The sequence below is a fragment of the Mesoplodon mirus genome (genome assembly GCF_964341445.2).
Source record: "Mesoplodon mirus genome assembly, chromosome: 5".
Classification (NCBI taxonomy): Eukaryota; Metazoa; Chordata; class Mammalia; order Artiodactyla; family Ziphiidae; genus Mesoplodon; species Mesoplodon mirus.
The window spans coordinates 67,027,628-67,046,638 of record NC_138980.1 but is presented as its reverse complement, the minus strand read 5'-3'; the positions used below and the strand labels follow the sequence as shown (position 1 = coordinate 67,046,638).

At 49.3% G+C, this 19,011-nt stretch overlaps 1 protein-coding gene across 3 annotated transcripts in view; it reads left to right on the top strand.

Annotated features, from left to right (window-relative positions):
- The window catches only part of CYSTM1 (cysteine rich transmembrane module containing 1), a 71,465-nt gene that overhangs the window by 50,137 nt on the left and 2,317 nt on the right, over positions 1-19,011 (top strand). For 2 of the 3 annotated variants that reach the window (XM_082620610.1, XM_082620611.1), the window contains exon 3: positions 5,707-5,891. The exons of the other annotated variant lie outside the window; for it this stretch is intronic. In XM_082620610.1, the coding sequence (XP_082476736.1) occupies positions 5,707-5,816 (110 nt within the window). In that variant the 3' untranslated portion in view covers positions 5,817-5,891. Of the gene's footprint in view, positions 1-5,706; positions 5,892-19,011 lie in introns of those variants that run through there. 3 annotated transcript variants of the gene reach the window in all.

Here is a 19,011-nt window from a genome sequence, read left to right as displayed (position 1 = left end):
GTTACCCCTCAGGTCTGCTGGTTCTTGTCATCTGTTTTCGTTTCATCCAGTTCTTACACAACATTTAACGTTATTAGAATTATACATCATTTCTTTCCTAGGAAAGTAAGATACTTTTCTGAAATACCTTGGCATTTGGAGTTGCTGCAAGAACTGGTGTTCCCTGCACCAGCTTAGAGCCAGCCCTAGGGCCCCCATCTGAGGGATGATGGGCTTTCGATAGATTCACCTGTCCTGTCATGCATGGGTCTCTCTACCTCTGGACGAGACTTCCTTTGGCCAGTGCCCATCTGTATTTGTCAGTCGGGTTAGGAAGTAGAGATGGGAGCACAGGGAGAAGACCTGCACCCTGCACTTGAGAACCTCATAGTCTAGTTACAGCATTTAGAAACCCTGAGGATAAACTAGCCATTTCTGAGGCAGTCCTGTTTTCTTATCTTTTCCAATGCCGCAAGTGAAAAGAAAGCATTCCCTACAAAGGGAAAGCTCCTGCTCTTACCCCCAGGCTCTGTTCTGGGCCCTGTACCACACGTACTGTGCACGTAGCCTCCCCTTTTCATCTAAGGACTTCCCTCGGGCCCATCTCTGTCTCGGTGCTGCGTTCTTCTTAAGGACTGCTTGGTATTTCTAAGACTAAGGTTTTTGAATGATTGTAATGATAGTGTGATAGCAGCAATTCAGAGTCAGAAAGATCCTTGATGGTCTGGGCCAGGTCAGGAAGGCTTCTCGGAGGAGATGCCCTGAGCCCCAGGTGGTGGGTCCTGTCCTGTCAGCGATGCAGAGGAGGAGGAAGGTGGCCTCTGCTACTTTTCTCTTCTGCTGTTCTCGGGGCTGACTGTTGCTTTCTCCTGCTCTGGCACGTGGCACTAGTACACGCTTAGTACTGTGCCACCGTTTTAGTCCCCTGATGGTCCCCTTATTGGGCTTGGTTTTAGATGCTGGAGGATGAAGGGAGGAGTTTGCCAGACAGCGGATTAGATGCTTCTCAGAGGATCTGAAAGATCTGTGTGAGGTGTGGAAGAAGAGCCTTTCACATAGTAACCCAACCTGGAGCAAGATTTCTGGCCTAAACTCTGGGAGCTAATGAATCAGGCAGCTATTTCTGGAGCTGACCTGGAGGAGAGGCAGGTGAGCCATTTCTCTGGCAGGGAGAGAAGGAAGAGGCTGTTAAGGGTGCACAGCCGGATCTGGGAGGCAGGCAGGCATCTCTGCTCAGGTGTCACATTCTGTACGGGAAGGCTGAGGACTAGCAAGTGGTCTGGGAGGGACTGTGAAACCCACTGTGGACTTTCCTGCTGGGGTCGGTGCAGAGCCTTCAGGTCTTTAACAGGTGGGTGGGTTGTCACTAGGCATGGGCCTGGCAGTCAGGATGCAGGTCTGTCTCTGGTCCTTGGGTTATAGCCCTTGTGCTGTTGTCCTGTTTGTTCCCATGCTAACCGGGTCCCTCTTCTGTCCCAGGCTCAGTATATCAGCTCCCCGTCCCCTGTTCTGGGCTCTGCCTGAGGTTTCCAGAGTCACACTTCCCAAAGACATAACCATGTCTCCCTGACCCTGAACCTGGGCTCTGATACCATGTGGTTGGTTGAGGCCAAAGGAAAATTGACAGAGGGGGGTGTGTGTGTGTGTGTGTGTGTGTGTGTGTGTGTGTGTGTGTGTGTGTGTGTGTGTGTGTGTGTGTGTGTGTGTGTGTGTGTGTGTGTGTGTGTGTGTGTGTGTGTGTGTGTGTGTGTGTGTGTGTGTGTGCGCGTGCCCATGGGCAGTTGGGGTGAGAGCAGGGCCCGGAGTTGCTGCTGGCAGTCCTCCCTCCAGCAGTCGTCCGTCCTCCTGCTGTGGTGCTACTGGAGGTGGCCTGGCTCTCTTCATCTGCCCCCTCCCCTCATAGTGGCTTTGGGCACACCCCTCCCTTGCGCTGGACCTGTTAGCCTCTGCCCAGTGAAGGGCTAGCTGACCTTGCAGGCCCTTTGCTTCCAGAACAGCCTATGACTCTGCCTCCTGGCCTCTTGTTTACTTCTGAGGCTTCTCCCCTGAGCCCAGGTGAGCCCCCCACCCCTTCTCTCTGCCGGTTTAGGCCAGCTCTTTAGTCAGTCCTGGGAGGGGTCTGCCTGAGAGTCCCTCATTTGAATAACAGTAATAACACCAGTGAGCATTTATTGAACGTTTGACAACGTGCTAGGCACTGTGGTGTTAGCATTTTGCATGCCTGATCTCTTCATTTTCCCAGCAAGCCTCTTCATTTTCTGTGGGGTACAGATTACTGACATTACTCCTGTTTTACAGCACAGGAAGCTGAGGCTAAGAGAGGTTGTTACCTGCCCAAGGTTACATGGCCAGTGAGTTAGATGAGCCTATATTTAAACTCAATTTGATATGGCTTATTAAAATCTCTGTTCCTAAATTCTAATTGTGGTGCCTCCCACTAGACTGGAGTAGTGTGTCTTTGGGAATTGTGACCTGGACTGGGGCAGCAGTATCAGGTAGGGAAGGGTTTCTTCCCTGCTTCTCTCCAAACTTCCCATCTCTAGGCTCTGCTGACACCCCACTGCCTACCCATCCCACCGCCCCTCCTGCTGAATCTTGGGTTCCTGCGAAGAGTTGTTGGAGCCTCTGGGGCCGCTTTAGCAAGGAGGAGGGAGGGCTGGGGAGATGGGGACGAGCTTTTCTGAGAACACAGCCAGTGCCCCCTGCACTGGGTTGTCTTTTTGTGTGCTGTCGGGTAGGGCACAGAGCACGGGCTGGGTCTGTGCTAGGCGGTCTCTGCCTGCGGGAGGGATGTGCTGATGCACACCTTGCCCGCTGCAGCCATCAGCATCACTGGGGTTCAAGGCGGTTGTCTCTCTGCTCCGTGAATACGGCCCTAAGTGGGCTCCTGCCTCCTCACGGCAAAGCTGTCCTCACCCTGCTTTCCACAGAGACCAGAGTTCTGTGGCCACCAAATACAGGCCTCCGTGTTTGAAGCCCAGAGGAATTTCAGCCCATAGAATGAATACTTTTCTTTGGATTATTAGTTAGACAAGTACCAGCCTTCACACTGTGCACGCACCTGGAATTGGGTTTCCTGACTCATGAAGGGGAGGCATTGGCCCCACTCCCTTTCAGGAGACCTTCAGGTGCTCTAGTGCGGTATGACGCTCGCTGAGCCAGGGCTGGGCTGTGCCTGCTGACAAGCAGCCTTCCTCGTGGGGGCAGGTAGATCCGATCTGAGTCTTGCAAAAGCAAGGGAATTTGGCTGTGAGGTGCCCGAGGCCCTTATAGGTAGGGCTCGGTAGCGGGGTTGCTGAACGTGGCCGGATACAGACCCGTGGGATCCATGCAGCGTGACTGAACAGTCTAGATGGCCACGGAGAAAGCGCTGTAGGAAGGAGGAGCCTGGATGTCTGTAAGCAAAGGAGCGACTCGATGGGCAGGAGGGTGTAGAACAGTGGGAGTGTGCCATGTGAGGAGCCGGGAAACTGGCGTGTCAGTGCTACCTTCTAGTTGACTCTGGACGGACCACGTAGCCTTCCCTCATGCAGTTGCCTCCTCTATGAAATGGGACCCCACAGTGTGTTCTCTGCCTGTGAATGTGCAGGGATCTACAGACTTCAGTCCAATGATGGTGAAGAAAAGGGTGATGAGGGCTGAGTCTGGGAGCAGCAGGCAGGTGCCTTGGTGAGAAGGCATCTATCCCACGTCCCAGCACTCTGGGGTGCTGCTGGAGGGCCCCAGAGGCAGAGCAGAAATGTGGAGGGGATACTTCCAGGACAAAGGAGTGGAGGATGAGCCCAGGGACTGTGTTGCTGGGGTCAAGAAAAAGCCAAGGGCTGGGGCGGGCGCTGCTTTCAGGGTCAGGTGCTGCTTTCAGGGTCAGGTGCGAAGGCACTAAAGTTGCCGACAGCGCTGCTGAGGGAACAGGCTGGTAGGGCGGACAGCAGCAGCGCGGGGCTCTGCTGAGGAAGTGGGAGGAGAAAGAAGGGCATGATGCTGGCGCTCACACTGGTGACGGAGAGAGGGGAGCCGGGGTGGGGGGTGGTGAGGGACCTGAAGGTGGCCCTTGGCGGACCATGGACTCCCCAGGGGTTTGCAAAGGCTAGACTCACTGTACCTGCTCCTCGGTGCCCTCTTTCTGCAGGACCAGGCTCCGGTGGGCTTCTGACTACCTGCTCAAACCCAAAGGGGAGGAAGAGAAGAGGCTGGGATTGGTTTGGGAAATGCCACCAGCTCGTGTTGCTGGAGAGGGAAGGAGTGGCAAGTAGGGCTGTTGGGGACCTGGCGTGGGAGTGTTTCTGGCTTATGGGGCTCAGTCTTAGGAATTGCACCAGCGCAAGGACCCTCTGGTCTCCGAGCTCCTTGCAGGGAGGAGTGGTGATTTGATACAGCTGCTGCTTGCCAGGTTTGCCCAGTAGGAACCCCAGTGTGTGCCCAGGGCTGAGTCAGCAAGGCCTGAGGGGAGTCAGAACTGCATTGAAGGCAAATCTGATGGGTGAAACTGAAGGTCACAGGCCGTGAAGGGAGCGACATAACTGGGAGCACAGGTTAGGGGAGCTGGGCCGAGGAGGGTCAGTAGGTAACTGTGACATTGGGGAAGGCATCCAGGACTGAGGCCAGTGCCACCAGGGAGCCCAGATCAGTGGTTGCCAGCTGCCCCCAAAGAAAGCCCCTGGAGCTAGCACTGTGGCAGAGGCTAGAAGAGGTCCGAGCTCTGCTGAAACTGGACAGCCAGCCCTCCTGCCTACAGTACCCTGGCAGTGACAGTGGAGGAGCGGCTTTTGAGTGTGGCTTTGGAACCGGACAAGCCTGGATTTGAGAAAAATGTAAAATGCAAAGCAGAGTAAAAGCCCCCACCCCTCCCACACTCTGACCTTTCTTTCTTGCATTCTTTCAGAAATCTGTATGTGTATGTGTGTGTATATATCCTTTTAATTGTACCAAAATAACAATGCACTGCTATATACCTTTTATCCCTTTCTTAATTTACTGGCAACATGGAAGAACCATCTCGTTCTTTTTAATGGCCATTTAGTATTCTATTCTATGTATGCATTAGCTTACCTAATCAGTCTCCAGGTGACAGACATCAAGGTTGTTGCTAGTTTGGGGTTATTTTGATACAGCAGCAGTCACAATGTACACATATTTTTGAACAACGGGACAATTATTTCTGTAGAAAAACCCTAGATACAGATTTTCTGGGTCAAAGTTGTATGCATCACTCCTCCCCGCCCCCTCCCAAGGGGTTTCTACCAATTCACACTCCTGCAAACAGATTTTGAGAGTTACAAATGATAGTAACAGAGCTGTTGTGAGGATTAAATGAGATAATGTGTAAAGCTTTCAGCCAGTCCCTGCCACATCAGGCTGTAGGGCAGGCCTCACCGCAAACTGGATCACTTTGATGCGTCAAGTAAAGTGCTGGGTTGGGTTTCGTAGTCAGCTTGGGGAAGGGGAGGTGGCAGGAAACAGTGGTCTGACAGCTGCTGAGCAGATGTCACCTTCGTTCACACATCCAGGAAACTACCTGATGTGGGCCGGACACTGGAGCGGGGATGGAGCGGGGAACCAGATACCGTGGCTCTGCCTTCACGGAGCTGACAGTCTGGAGAGAGAGGGAGACCTCCAACAGGTCTCCACAGGTTGTGCTAGGTGCTTGAGCAGCACAGGACACGGCTGCTCCTGTCCCCTCTGACTGGGTCTCTCTCTCCCCGCCCCCGCCCCTCCCCTGCCCCCCAGTGTACGTGTTGGAGCAGGAAAGGAAGACGGACGACACCGGGTGTCTGGCGGCCCTGGCCGCGTGCTGGGCTGCTCTCTGCTGCTGCTGCCTCCTGGACAACTTGGACTGAGCAGCCGAGACCCAAGTCCTCCCTGCAGGCCTGCTACCTTCTGTTACTGGAATAAACAACTAGTGCTGCACAGTTTACTTTTTATCTTTCTTTAAAAATTACCTAATCTACAGACTTCAAAATTTTAGCATCTATGATAGGTGTGAAATGGTATCTCACTATTTTAACTTACCTTCCTCCTTACTAGTGACCTTGAACATAAATAGATGTTTTTGATTTGCCTTTACAAATCTTGTGAATTGTTACATATCCTTAGCCCGTTTTTTCTATTCGTTTGTCTCCTCTTACTGATTTGTAGGGAATCGTTAAATATTCCACACACTAATATTTGTCACTTGTATAGGCTTGGAAATACCTTCTTCTTGTCTGTCTCTTAACCTTTTTATAGTGTATTTTCTAGTATGAAAGTTTTGTTTATTTTCTATTTTATTATTTTTGGCTGCGTTGGGTCTTCGTTGCGTCTTCGTTGCTGCACGTGGGCTTTCTCTAGTTGTGGCGAGCAGGGTCTACTCTTCGTTGCAGTGCGCAGGCTTCTCATTGCAGTGGCTTCTCTTGTTGCGGCACATGGGCTTCAGTAGTTGCAGCACGTGGACTCAGTAGTTGGCAGCATGTGGGCTTCAGTAATTGCTATGTGCGGGTTCTAGGGTGCACGGGCTCTAGAGCACAGGCTCAGTAGTTGTGGTGCACAGGCTTAGCTGCTCCATGGCATATGGGATCTTCCCGGACCAGGGATCGAACTCCTGTCCCCTACATTGGCAGGTGGATCTTAACCACTGTGCCACCAGGGAAGTCCCGAAAGTTTCTAAATGTCATGTTTATCAATCTTTCCCTCATGCTTTTGTGTGTTGTAATCTTTGAAAAATCATTTTCTATTCCAAGATTGCAAAGATAAGCCTATATTTTCTTCTAAAACTTTTTCACTTTTTTTTTTTTTTTTTTTTTGCTGCATTTGGTCTCCATTGCTGCACGCGGGCTTTCTCTAGTTGTGGTGAGCAGGGACTACTCTTCATTGCAGTGCACGGGCTTCTCACTGCAGCGGCTTCTCTTGTTACAGAGCGCAGGCTCTAGGCACGCGGGCTTCAGTAGTTGTGCCTCGCAGGCTCTAGAGCACAGGCTTAGTTGCTCCGCGGCATGTGGGATCTTCCCGGACCAGGGCTCGAACCCACGTCCCCTGCATTGGCAGGCGGATTCTTAACCACTGCGCCACCAGGGAAGCTCTTTCACATAGTCTTTAGTCCACCTAAATTTGTGTTTGATCATGGTGTAGGATAGGGTTCTGGTTTTCTTTTTCCATTTTGATAGTTCCAGCACCATTTATTGATTAGGGCACCCTTTCCCCACTGATTTGAAATGAGATTTGTCATATAACAAGTTCCTACATATAAATGGACTAGAATCAGAAGTCTGGTGTGACAAGCATCTTCCCTGCCCCCAGGACATGCATACACACATACTCCTTTTTCTTCTTTAGAATTTTCTTGGATATTCTTAGCCTTTTACTCTTTTACTGTAATCTGGATTTTAGGATGAGTCTGTCAGTTTCTATGGAAAACTACCATGTTTGGCTTTAATCGGAACAGCATGTAATTTATAGAGTAATTGGGGGGAAGAGTTGATGTATTTAAGAGTGTTGTCTTCCTGTCTGGAACATGGTATCCCTTCATTTGTTTGGACTTCTTTTATGTCCTTAGATAAAAATCTTATAATTTCCTCACGTAGCTTTCGCACGTCCTTTGTTGGTCTTTAAAACTGGAAGTCTTCTCAGGTACCCTGCAGTCTTGATGCTATTGTAAATGGACTCTTTTAACCCAGTTTTATCACAACATTGCCTTGGGACACTTTAAACTGTGGGAGGAGCAGTTCTTCAATCTGCCCCAAGTGTACTCCCAGGCAATCGCCCTCCGACTGACATTCAGTAGATGCTGAATATCTCCAGTGTGTTAGGTGATGGACCACAGAGAACAGACCCCATCCCTGCCCCCATGGGGCTTACACTCTAGGGAGGGAACCAGACATTAAATAGTCCCACAGGTATTACTGACATTCTGCTTTCCTATGAAAAGAAGATATGTATTGCTATGAAAACATATGAAAAGAGGACAGTCTGCACAGTCTGGGAGGGTGCTGAAAGATGAATAGCTGTTAATAGGCAAAACAATTGTAGGAAAAGCAGGTGCATAGGCCCAATGGCAGGGGAGAACATGCCTCATTTGAGAAACTAGAAGAGGAAACTGGTGTGGCAAAGAACAATGGGATGTTGGGAACACATGAAGAACAGGCAGGGGCAAGACAGGGGGCTCACAGCCCCACTTAGAGATTTTGGTTTTTGTCCTGTGAGCAGTGGGAAGCCATTGAAGGATTTTTTTTTTTTTTTTTTTTTTTTTTTTTGCGGTACGCAGGCCTCTCACTGCTGTGCCCTCTCCCGTTGCGGAGCACAGGCTCTGGACGCGCAGGCCCAGCGGCCATGGCCCACGGGCCCAGCCGCTCCATGGCACGCGGGATCCTCCCGGACCGGGGCGCAAACCCGTGTCCCCTGCATCGGCAGGCGGACTCTCAACCTCTGCACCACCAGGGAAGCCCCCATTGAAGGATTTTAAGCAAAGGGATGACATGATCAAATGTGCATTTTTAAGAGCCCCCTTTGGCTTCCATGTCGAGAATGGCTTGAGGCACAAGTTCACATGGTGATGATGGAAAGATATGAACGTACTTGAGAAATTTGGAAGTAATATCACAGGACTTGTAGATGGATTGGATATGGGGATTGAAGAGACGGAGTGGGGATGACTCCTGAGATTCTGACTGGAACTAGTTGCCTAATGGTGGTGTTTGTGGAGGTTGGAAACAAAGGAAAGGAGTATATTTGCTCAGGAGGAAGAAAATAATGTTGGGCTCTGAATGTGTTGGGTTAGATTGAGGTGTTTATGAGACATTCAAGTAGAGATGTCAGGTAAGCAGTTGTATATACACCTGGAGCTTGTAGAAGAGGTTGGGCTGGAGATTTAAATGTGGAAGGCACTGGCATATTGGTAGTAACTAGAACTGTGGGAGTGAATGAGATCACATCAGGTAGAAATGTGGAGGGAAAAGAGAAGGTGGCAGTGTAGGGCTGAGCTTTAAGGAAAACTGACTTGGACCTGTAGATGATGAAACTGCAAAGGAGTCAAAGATGGAAAACCAGGAGAATGGGATGTCCTGAAAGTAGAAGAATTTGTATTAAGGGAGTGATCAGTACCATCAAATATTGCTGGGAGGTCAGGTTAGAACTCAAAAATGTGCATTGGACTTAGCCACACTATTGTCACTGAGGAGTGGACTTCCCTCCAGTTCCTATTCTGTGAAGGACACCAACAGAGGGAAAGACAAGATTGCTAGGACCAGAATACAGGATTGGAGGAAGGCAGGCATTTGTGTAGGCGTGGAAGAGACAAGCTCAGAGTGCAAAGAACCAGCTGGGCACAATGAAGGCTCAAAGCCTCTGGTAAACTGGAGAGAACCATGCAAAAAAACAAGTTCCAGGAGGGTCAGACACCAAGTAAGGGAGTCAGGTTATTGTCACTCAGCTTTGAGCCTGGACAGAGAAGACACTGCTCCTCAAGCAGACTGTGTCCCCTGGGGTGGCTGTTGGAGGGTCCAGCACGTAGATTATCAACCATGTGACTATCCTTGCTGGGGAGGCCCTTCTGAACACCAGCAAGTATAGACCCGTCATGACCACCATTTCAGCCTTTCTGATAGTTTTCAGATTTTTCTAATATAAATTGTTTTATAAGAAACTCTCCATGCAACTCCAGTGTGGAATAATACTACGGAATTGCAGTTGAGGCAAGGACAGGCCATCCCTTATCTTTTTATAGAATCCCAGGGACCTGAGGAATGCATCTGAAAGCCTTAGGTCGTTCTGGATTTTCCACTACATTTGGCTAAGGTAGAGTTAGGCTGGATGGGTTTTGCCTCTGGGGTACTGCCTTATAAGCAGAATTATCAGAGTGTAACTGCTGGTGTATTTTCTGAAGATCTGGGGGGTACTTTATTGCTGAGTAGTATTCCATTGTCTGGAGGTAACAGTTTATTCATTCACCTGTTAAAGGACATTTGGGTTGTTTTCACTTTTTGGTGATTATAAATTATGTACAGGTTTTTGAACGTAAGTTTTCATTTCTCTAATGAGTGAAATTTCTGGCTTAAATGATTAAGTGTATATTTAACTTTAAGAAACTGCTACTGTTTTTCAGAGTGGCTGTACCATTATGCATCCCCATCAGCAATGAATGAGGGTTCCAGTTGCTCTGTATCCTTGTCAGCACATATAGTCACTGATTTTAATTTTAGCCATTCTGATAGGTGTGTAGTGGTATCTCCTTGTAGGTTTTTTTTTCTTAATTAAACAAGGATTGTATTTATTTTAAAATTACATATCATACTCAAGCTGCCCTCAAATGTAATTTAATTTTCCATTATCTACATTTTAATCCTTGTAGTTTTAATTTGCATTTTTAAAATGGCTAACGATGTTGTTGTGTATGTATTCGCCCTTCTTACACTTCCTATTTGGTGAAGTGTCTGTTCGAGTCTTTTTTTTTTTTAATTTATGGCTGTGTTGGGTCTTCGTTTCTGTGCGAGGACTTTGTCTAGTTGCGGCGAGCGGGGGCCACTCCTCATCGCGGTGTGTGGGCCTCTCACTATCGCAGCCTCTCTTGTTGCAGAGCACAGGCTCCAGACGAGCAGGCTCAGTAATTGTGGCTCACGGGGCTAGTTGCTCCGCGGCATGTGGGATCTTCCCAGACCAGGGCTCGAACCCGTGTCCCCTGCATTGGCAGGCAGATTCTCAACCACTGCGCCACCAGGGAAGCCCTGTTCGAGTCTTTTACCCACTTATAAGTTGAGTTGTTTTCTTATTGTGGAGTTTTGAGGGTCTTTATATGTTCTAGATAAAGGCCTGTGTTGGATATTATTTGCATATATTGTCTCCCAGTCTGTAGCTTGTCTTTTCATCTCCTTAACAAATTCTTCTGTGGAGCAAAAGTTTTAAATTTTGATTAAGTCCAAATTATCATGCTTTTGTTGTTAGGTCTCAGAACTCTTTGCCTAATTCCAGGTCATGAAGATTCTCTTCCATGTCTTCTTCTGAAAGCTTTACAGTTTTGTGTTTTACATTTAGATCTTTGATCCATTTTAGGTTACTTTTTACATAAAATGTGAGGCTTAAAATGGTTGAGGTTTTTGTGTGCCAGTTTTTTCAACATTTGTTTGAAAAGACTATTTCTCCATAGAATTGCTTTTGCATGTTTGTCAAACGTCAGTTGGCCGTGTTTATTACCGTCCTCTCTAGCTCCTTTGATCTTTCAGTTCCTTCACCAATACCATAACCGTCTTGACTATTGTAGCTTTTTTTTTTTTTTTTTGCGGTACGCGGGCCTCTCTGTTGTGGCCTCTCTTGTTGCGGAGCAAGGCTCCGGACGCGCAGGTTCAGCGGCCATGGCTCACGGGCCCAGCCACTCCGCGGCATGTGGGATCCTCCTGGACCGGGGCACGAACCCGCGTCCCCTGCATCGGCAGGCGGACTCCCAACCACTGCGCCACCAGGGAAGCCCCTTGTAGCTTTATATTAACCTTGAAATAAGGTAGTATGAGTCCTCCAACTTTATTTTTCAAAATTATTTTAGTTATTCTAGTTCTCTTGCCTTTCCATAAATTTCAGAATCAGCTTATCTACAAAAAATACTGCTGGGATTATGATTAGAAGGCCTGGTGGGTATTTAAATGGCATGACTTGCTCCCTCTTATGTGCCATAACCTCTAAAGAAGCAAAGCAGCCTGCTCCTTCATTTGCTATGTTGTGATTATTCCAGCTTATAATTGATTATATTGGTGTCTTTTGAAGTTTGGCGGTAATGAGGTATGTCTACATCGAATTGGGCAGGAACAGCCATGAAAAGATGACCAGTATGTTGAGGGGCTTGTGGGCCAGGTCATGTTCTAGGGCAGGTCAGCCACCATCATTCACAACCTTGGTCTCCATCTGTCTCCCTCCTGAGCAGGTAGAGCAAGACTTGCCAGTCATTAGAGGAATCTCCCTGCCTTGGGCTCTTTACACCTCTGCCACAGGGTCATAGAACTGTCGTGTACTGGGCATGATCCAATTCTCTAGATTTTCCTTAATTTCTGCCTGGCATAAGAGACTCACTCATATTTATTTCTCAAACAGCCACATTAGAAGTATATTCATGATATGTCATGAGATAATGAACTGCTTCCTCCTTTCTTCTGTAGTAACACTACCCATGACATCAGGGCTTCCCATGCTCATCTGTTTGACCTTCCCCAGCTCACACCCATGGTTCCTGTGGTCTGAGGCAATGGCACAGGCAGACTTGGAAAGGAAGAGCAGGTGCTGAGGGAGCGCTGCACACGTCCCCAAACTAACACCGGCTGTTCTGTCTCTTCGCCTCAGGGTATATGAGATTACTTGCTGAAGTCTTCTGTCACCCTAGCCAACCATTTGAGCTTCCCTTTTGGTCACTTACTTTCTTCTCTCATCAGCGGAAGCAGCAGTTCTTGGTTATCTCCTCAGATTTACCAAAAAAAAAAAAAAAAAAAAAAAACCACCCTAAATAAGTTTTTCGTTGTATAAGCTCATCTGGATAGAGTACCCCACCCCCAAGCTGCTGGGCCCTCGTGTCAGCCTGTGGTATTTCTGTGGATGTGCCGGCCCTGCCTGCTCCTGGGCCTGGGCTGCTCCCTGTGGCTGTGTGGTCAAGACCAAGCTCTGTGCGTGCTGCTGGGCCAGCAAACACAGTTGTAGAGGCTGCACTGGAATGCCTGGCACCTCTTAGGTCTTTAGCTCTATGAACATTAACAGTGGAATGTCTATCAGATTATGAAAGATAACGTTTGAAATGTACTATATGATCTCACCCCATGGTGAAACTTGGCTGTTTGTAAATTGAGATTTTTGTTTGGTCCCATCTTAATAATGATATTCACCTTTGTCCTCATCCCATTTTCCCATGCCATCTAAGGCAGTAGCTTCCAAAACTGTCTTTTCTTCCTATGGAGGAGGATGCAGGGGCTCTAAGAAGTCAGGTGACTTAACCCAAAGTCACCCAGCTATGGCAGAATAGAGCCAGGACCTCTCAGCTCAGGTCTGCAGGCCCTGGTCTTGACCTCTTGTCAGTACAGGGTAAAAAAACAAGCCTTTATTTTTTCTGTTATGTAAGTGGGGTGAGTGAGTTCCAATCTCCCGCTTGTAGAACAGCATGGCCTTTACTGGAAAGTACCGAGCACTGCTGGATCTCCAGCCACGCACACCCAAACTGGCAACTTCCAGCATCGCATTGAGTTCCGCGTGACGAAGAGGCGACACTTGTGCGCTGTCACACACCCTGTTCAAGCTCCTCGGCAACCTCCCTGCCTTCTGCGGCATCTCCATTTGGGAGGTGGGAGGAGTATGGTCCTTTCACTTTAATGTTTTGTGACGGTGGACAGAAAACGCTATCAGCTCCTTTACCCCATTTCTGCACATTTCCTAGACTAAAAAACAGATTGGAGGGAACTGTTTCTCGAAAGACACTCTCTTATCCCCAGAGAATTTAGTCCTTTTCCTGAGATTCAATGAACAAGTCCACCCGTCCTGCTGGAATTTTCGAGGTTTTGAGTTGTGAACTGATCACATTTGACTGGCTTTAAGGTATAAGGAGAAACACCCTACTCTTCAGTTTTAAGTCTTTTTAATGTGTACATCCCTTGTTGACTGTTCTCTTTCATATTATGTTCTTCTACTGGCCTTAGTGTCTGCATTGTCTTAATGCTAGCCATAGACCCATCACGTCCAAGCAAATGCTCACGTGTATGTATGAGCATTTCTTTACTCCCTTTACCTAAGGAAATGGGATGTTTCCAAATATTTCACCCTATTCTCTTGAGGGGCCTCAACAGCTAAAATTGTTTGCATTCCGCCTTCCTAGCCCCCAATACACACACACACAGCCCCTTGCTTCTCCCCTGTGTTGTCTCCTTTCCCATTTCTGAGCAGCTGTGCTTCATGTGGACTGCCAGTTCCTCTGCTTTTGTCATCCTGTGATGATTTGGTGCCACACATACGAATACCAATCCGAATATGGATTGGTTGGAGGAGCCCCTCCCCGCACACAGACTCAGAATAAGAAAACAGATTTCTGGTGATTTTTTTTCCTGTAGGATGTCATCACATTGTGGTTCCCGTTAAGTCCTCCCTCCTTCACTCCATGCCAGGCCCTGGGCCAAGCATTTTACATTCTTACGTTTTTGTCACAAAACATAGGCTCTTAGGCACTGCTTCCACCCACCACTTCACAAGTGTGAAGGCTGGGGCATGGGGAAGCTGTGACCGTCACTTGGGCAGTGCCCCTCCAGAGCCCATGTACATAGCTCTTGTCCTTAGAGAATAAAGCAATTCAAGTGGTGGGGTGCCCAAGGAAAGTCTGAAGTAGATTTCTTGAGGGGGACGTTCCAGCTACACCCCACCCCCAGGAGGTGCCTTGTTCTGGGCCAACACACCCACCGAGTGGTTGCCAGGAGGGACCCTGAAATTCACTCCGTCTCCCAGTTGACTGCTGGACCAGGTCCATTCTGCCCTCCCTTTCGGACACACCGTGGAGTAGGGTGAGGGCTGGATCTTGCTCTCCCACAAAGGCAGTGGATTTCAAGGGAGAACCAGGCAACAGAGGCGAGGCCTTTCACCTGTCCACACACATCCATGTTTCAGGTCACTTGCAGCCAGGCTGCTGATCTGAAGTGAGCCTAATCTTTTTTTTTTTTAGCATCTTTATTGGAGTATAATTGCTTTACAATGGTGTGTTAGTTTCTGCTGTATAACAAAGTGAATCAGCTATAGCTGTACTTATATGCCCATATCCCCTCCCTCTTGCATCTCCCTCCCTATCCCACCCCTCTAGGTGGTCACATGGAGCTGATCTCCCCGTGCTATGCGGCTGCTTCCCACTAGCTATCTGTTTTACATTTGGTAGTGTACATGTCAGTGCATCTCTCTCACTTTGTCCCGTCTTACCCTTCCCCCTCCCCATGTCCTCAAGTCCACTCTCTACGTCTACGTCTTTATTCCTGTCCTGCCCCTAGGTTTTTCAGAACCATCTTTTTTTCTTTTTAGATTCCATGTATATGTGTTAGCCTACGGTATTTGTTTTTCTCTTTCTGACTTACTAGTGAGCCTAATCTTGATGTGCAGAGAGCACTGGGCCAGGAGGCAAGAGGGTTGCGTGATAGGCCAGGACATACCTTTAATTCACTATGCAACCTCAGTTACCACCTCCCTTCTTTGGGCTCAGCATTCTTTTCTTACCAAAAAATGACTGGCCACATGACCTCCAAGGCAGTTTCACTTGCAGTTCTAGCATCTAGGATGTTCTCAGTTGTCCCAGCATCTACAACCACCTCTGTCCCAGTGGCCCCAGCAGGTCTAGCCCAAGGATAGGGCCACAGGAGGTGGTGGCAGTCCAGTCATACTTACCAGACTGGTATGACATGTCCAAATGCACTTAACCGTTTTTGTTGTTTATGAAACAATTTTACTATCAGGTCTACTGTTCATAAAACTGGGTTGGAGAGGGCTAAGGTACAAGCTGGCCTGTGACTGAGCCTGGGAAGGAAGAGGCTTGGGCCCACTCTCCTCTGGATGCTCCGGGTGCGATAGGCCGGGGTTCCCTAGACCCTCAACAACCCCTCAAAAGGCTGGGTTTTGGCCAAGATGGCCACTTGGTTTTGTCCAGCAGCTGCTTCCTCAGAGGATGGCGGTAGCTGTACTTCTGGAGATCTCGGAACAGTGACCCACACAGAGGTCAGCAAACTCTCACCCTTTCCAGACCAATCCACAACAACACTTGGCATTGTGTCTGGACAGTGACGGTGGGCTGAATGATTGTTCAGTCGGGTGGCAGGCAGTAGATACATGGACGGGTGAATGAATTGGCTGGCCAGCTCCCTGACTGTTCTGCCTTACAGTGGGTATCTTGGGACACTGAAGCAGGGACAGGGACAGAGGCTTGGAGACATGGCTGAAGCTGCAGAAGGAGGTGGTAGTGAGGGCAGTGAGGCTGAGGTGGCCTGGGGAAGGTCCCGAACTGAGCAGGCAAAGGCAGCTGCTGTCGCAGAGCCTGGGCCAAGGCTGTGCCAGTGCTGCCAGCCCTGTATCCCTCCTCTGCCTGTGGAGGAACAGGAAAGTGGAAGATATTCCTCACCTCTCCTGCTCTTAACCTCTAGACTCCAGTGAAAACTACACACCCTTGATTGCCTCTACTATTCCTGGCCAACCTTCACCCCCTCACTGTCCCCCCTCTGTATATATTTACCTGGTGCTCATGGCCTTCAGAGCAGGTGGCACAGTGGCACTGCCTTTAGGGCACCTTTTCTCACCAGTGCAACCCCCTTGTGCTTGAGTAATAAATGATCCCACTGCACGTGCACACCCAACGAAAGCTGAAGTGCATCCTCAGTGAGCTGTGTGTTCTCCTCTCTGCCCCTGCATGGAAGGGGCAGGAACCATCCTATGGCTGGGCAGGAACCATCCTATGGCTGGCCTGAGATTTTACTTATTCCTAAGATGTGGAAAGATTTTTCCCCCTCTTCTACCTCTGGTCTGAGCAGGAGGAGGCCTGTTCGGCATCCTCTGATACCTCCTGGAAGGCTGGCCTTCTTCTGTTGGTTTGGATGCTGGTTTAGAAGATGGGGTGACTACAGGCCTCCTGCCTCTGGCAAAGCTGTCATCTCCACTGGGGGCACTTCGGGGAGGTGCTCTGGCTGTGGTGGTCTTAGTAGAGAAGCAGCTTGGGTGCCCATCACTGGTCTTGGTCACAAGAGGCCAAGGTGTAGCTTCCTTAATTAGCTCCTGGAGCAAGAAGGCCCCAGACGTCAGAACTCTCTGGGGAGCCCCAGTCTTTTTGTTTGCTTCTCCTTACTAGCTCTCTGGGTTGGGACTGTGCACAGATGCAGAGACAAGTAAGAATGGCCTAATAAGGCTCAATTACCCCTTCAAAGCCCTTGATTAATCATTTAAAATGTCTGAGCTGAGCAAGAAAAGGTTTCAGATTCCAGGACGGGGCTGACTGAGGAACTGGAGCCTTTAGCAGAGTAAGCCTCTGCTCACATTTCTGCCCAGGTCCCTGTGTGGTTTGGAGCCCCACTTGCCCACTGTCTGCCCAGAACCAGTAGCCCATGTGAATGGCCCCCCTGGGGTTGTACAATATGGTTGTCCTAGAATTTGGGACTGCTGGTTGGTGTGGCTGGTGGCCCTGGAGAAGACCCCAGGGCTTGGTGGGCAGTTGGGCACAGGGGGATGCATACCTCTAAGCATCTTGCATCTGTCTTCTCTGCTTCCAGCAGAGAGGCAAGAAGGCAGATGGGGAGCCTCTTCCAGAATCTGCTCAACTCCCCACAGGTTCTGTACCCAAGACCTACTTGGGTCTTTATGACCTAGTCTGGGCATCTGAGTCACATCTATATGCTCATACACCCCTCCCCACACATTCCCCCAACCCCCTTCACCACCACCACCACCTTTGCACTTGCATTCACATGGCAAAGCTCTGAGTACCTGGCCCTCTGCAGGCCCCACCCCTGAGCTGGGGCTGAGAACATTGAAGGTTGGTACCAAAGGGCTGTGTGAGGCAAGAAAGACAAGCTGGTGAAGGACCCCTGGACCTGATCTCCAACTCAACCAGTTTTCTGGAAATGCAGAGTCCCTTCAGTCCCTTGCCTGGGACCAGGGCACAGGCTCCCGGCACTGGTTGAATAGGGTGGTCTTGGCTCCTGAGACACTAGATAGGAAATGGGATGGTTAGCCTTTTGGCTGATATGTGTGTGAGCCAATCTGTAAAGCCCTGCCTGCGTCAGAAGGAGCTGGAACCCAGCCTGTCCCCAGGCTGGCCACAAGGGGGCACTTAATCCCTAAGGAGGCACTCAATGTGAGTAGCCTCTGCAGACCCTCTGCTCCCCACTGGGCACTGACTGCTCCCAACTCCACTTTTGATCCCTCTCAATTTTTTCCTCCTTTAAAAGAAAAAAAATTTATTTTGGAGTATTTCTAGATTTACAGAAAAGTCAGGTAGTACCGTTTCTGTATACTCTTGATCCAGCTTCCCTTAATGATTAACATCTTACATAACCATGGTCCTGCCCCCCTTTTTATGCCCAGCTTGCCAGTATAGGCCAGTTACCAGGAAGGCCCATGTGGCCTGGGTGTGGAAACACCTGTATTAGAATCATCTCTGCTCCAGCTCCTGCTGGGTAACCAGTACCAGAAAAGCTGTGGTGTACACAGTCCCCTGGCTTCAAGTACCCAGGGAGGCTGTCATGGCCCAGGACTAAGGTAGCATGGGTTGCATCCTAACGGCTCAGCCAGGGCAGTATGGGAGCTCTCAGGCAGATTCACCCACTGGGTGGCAGGGATGGGGACAGGTGGCAGATTAGCAGAAGCCCCAGGGTGGGGTGGTGTCCTGGGGCAGACTAGGGCTACAGCTCAGTGCAGCGGGCACCCTCTAAAGGTGCAGTACCTGAGACTCTGCAGGCAAGCAGGGCATCTAGGCAGATACAGTTGTAAAATATGCAATTTCTGGGTCCCACAGCGGGTGCTGTGAGGAACCGTGAGGCCTTCCTCAGAGCTTTCTCCTGGCCAATCATCCCTGCTTTTGGTGATGGAAAGAAAAGCAAGGAAAACACAAGTCACTCCTACCTGCGCACCTACCCTCCCACACACGCACTCTTCCACCTCCATCTTCTCAACAGTCTGGAAGCATAGGTTCTGTCCTCAGCTAATGCAAGGAAAAAAGTCGTAAGGGCTTTGGAAGACTCGGTGCTCCAGCAAATAAGTGACTCGGGTTTCTAAGGTATGTACAGCACTAACTACCCCTATCAAGGTTGATGCAGCCCTCTGGCTTGAAGTCCTCTGTTTTGTAGCCAGACTGATTATTTCTAACCTCTGTAAGCACTGTCTGGGAGTAATCAGCTCAGTTTCTACTGCCCCAGGTTATGGAGTATGGCAGGTGAAATAAGCCCTGGCAAGGACAAACTTGACTAATGGAGAAAGGTGATAGAGGAAGCAAGACTGGGACATTTTTGTTTTCCTGACTAAGCTACCTGAGGTTCAGTGGTTTTGAGAGGAAGAAGGGCTAGGAGCAAGGGAAGCAGTGAGGAGACAGGTGTC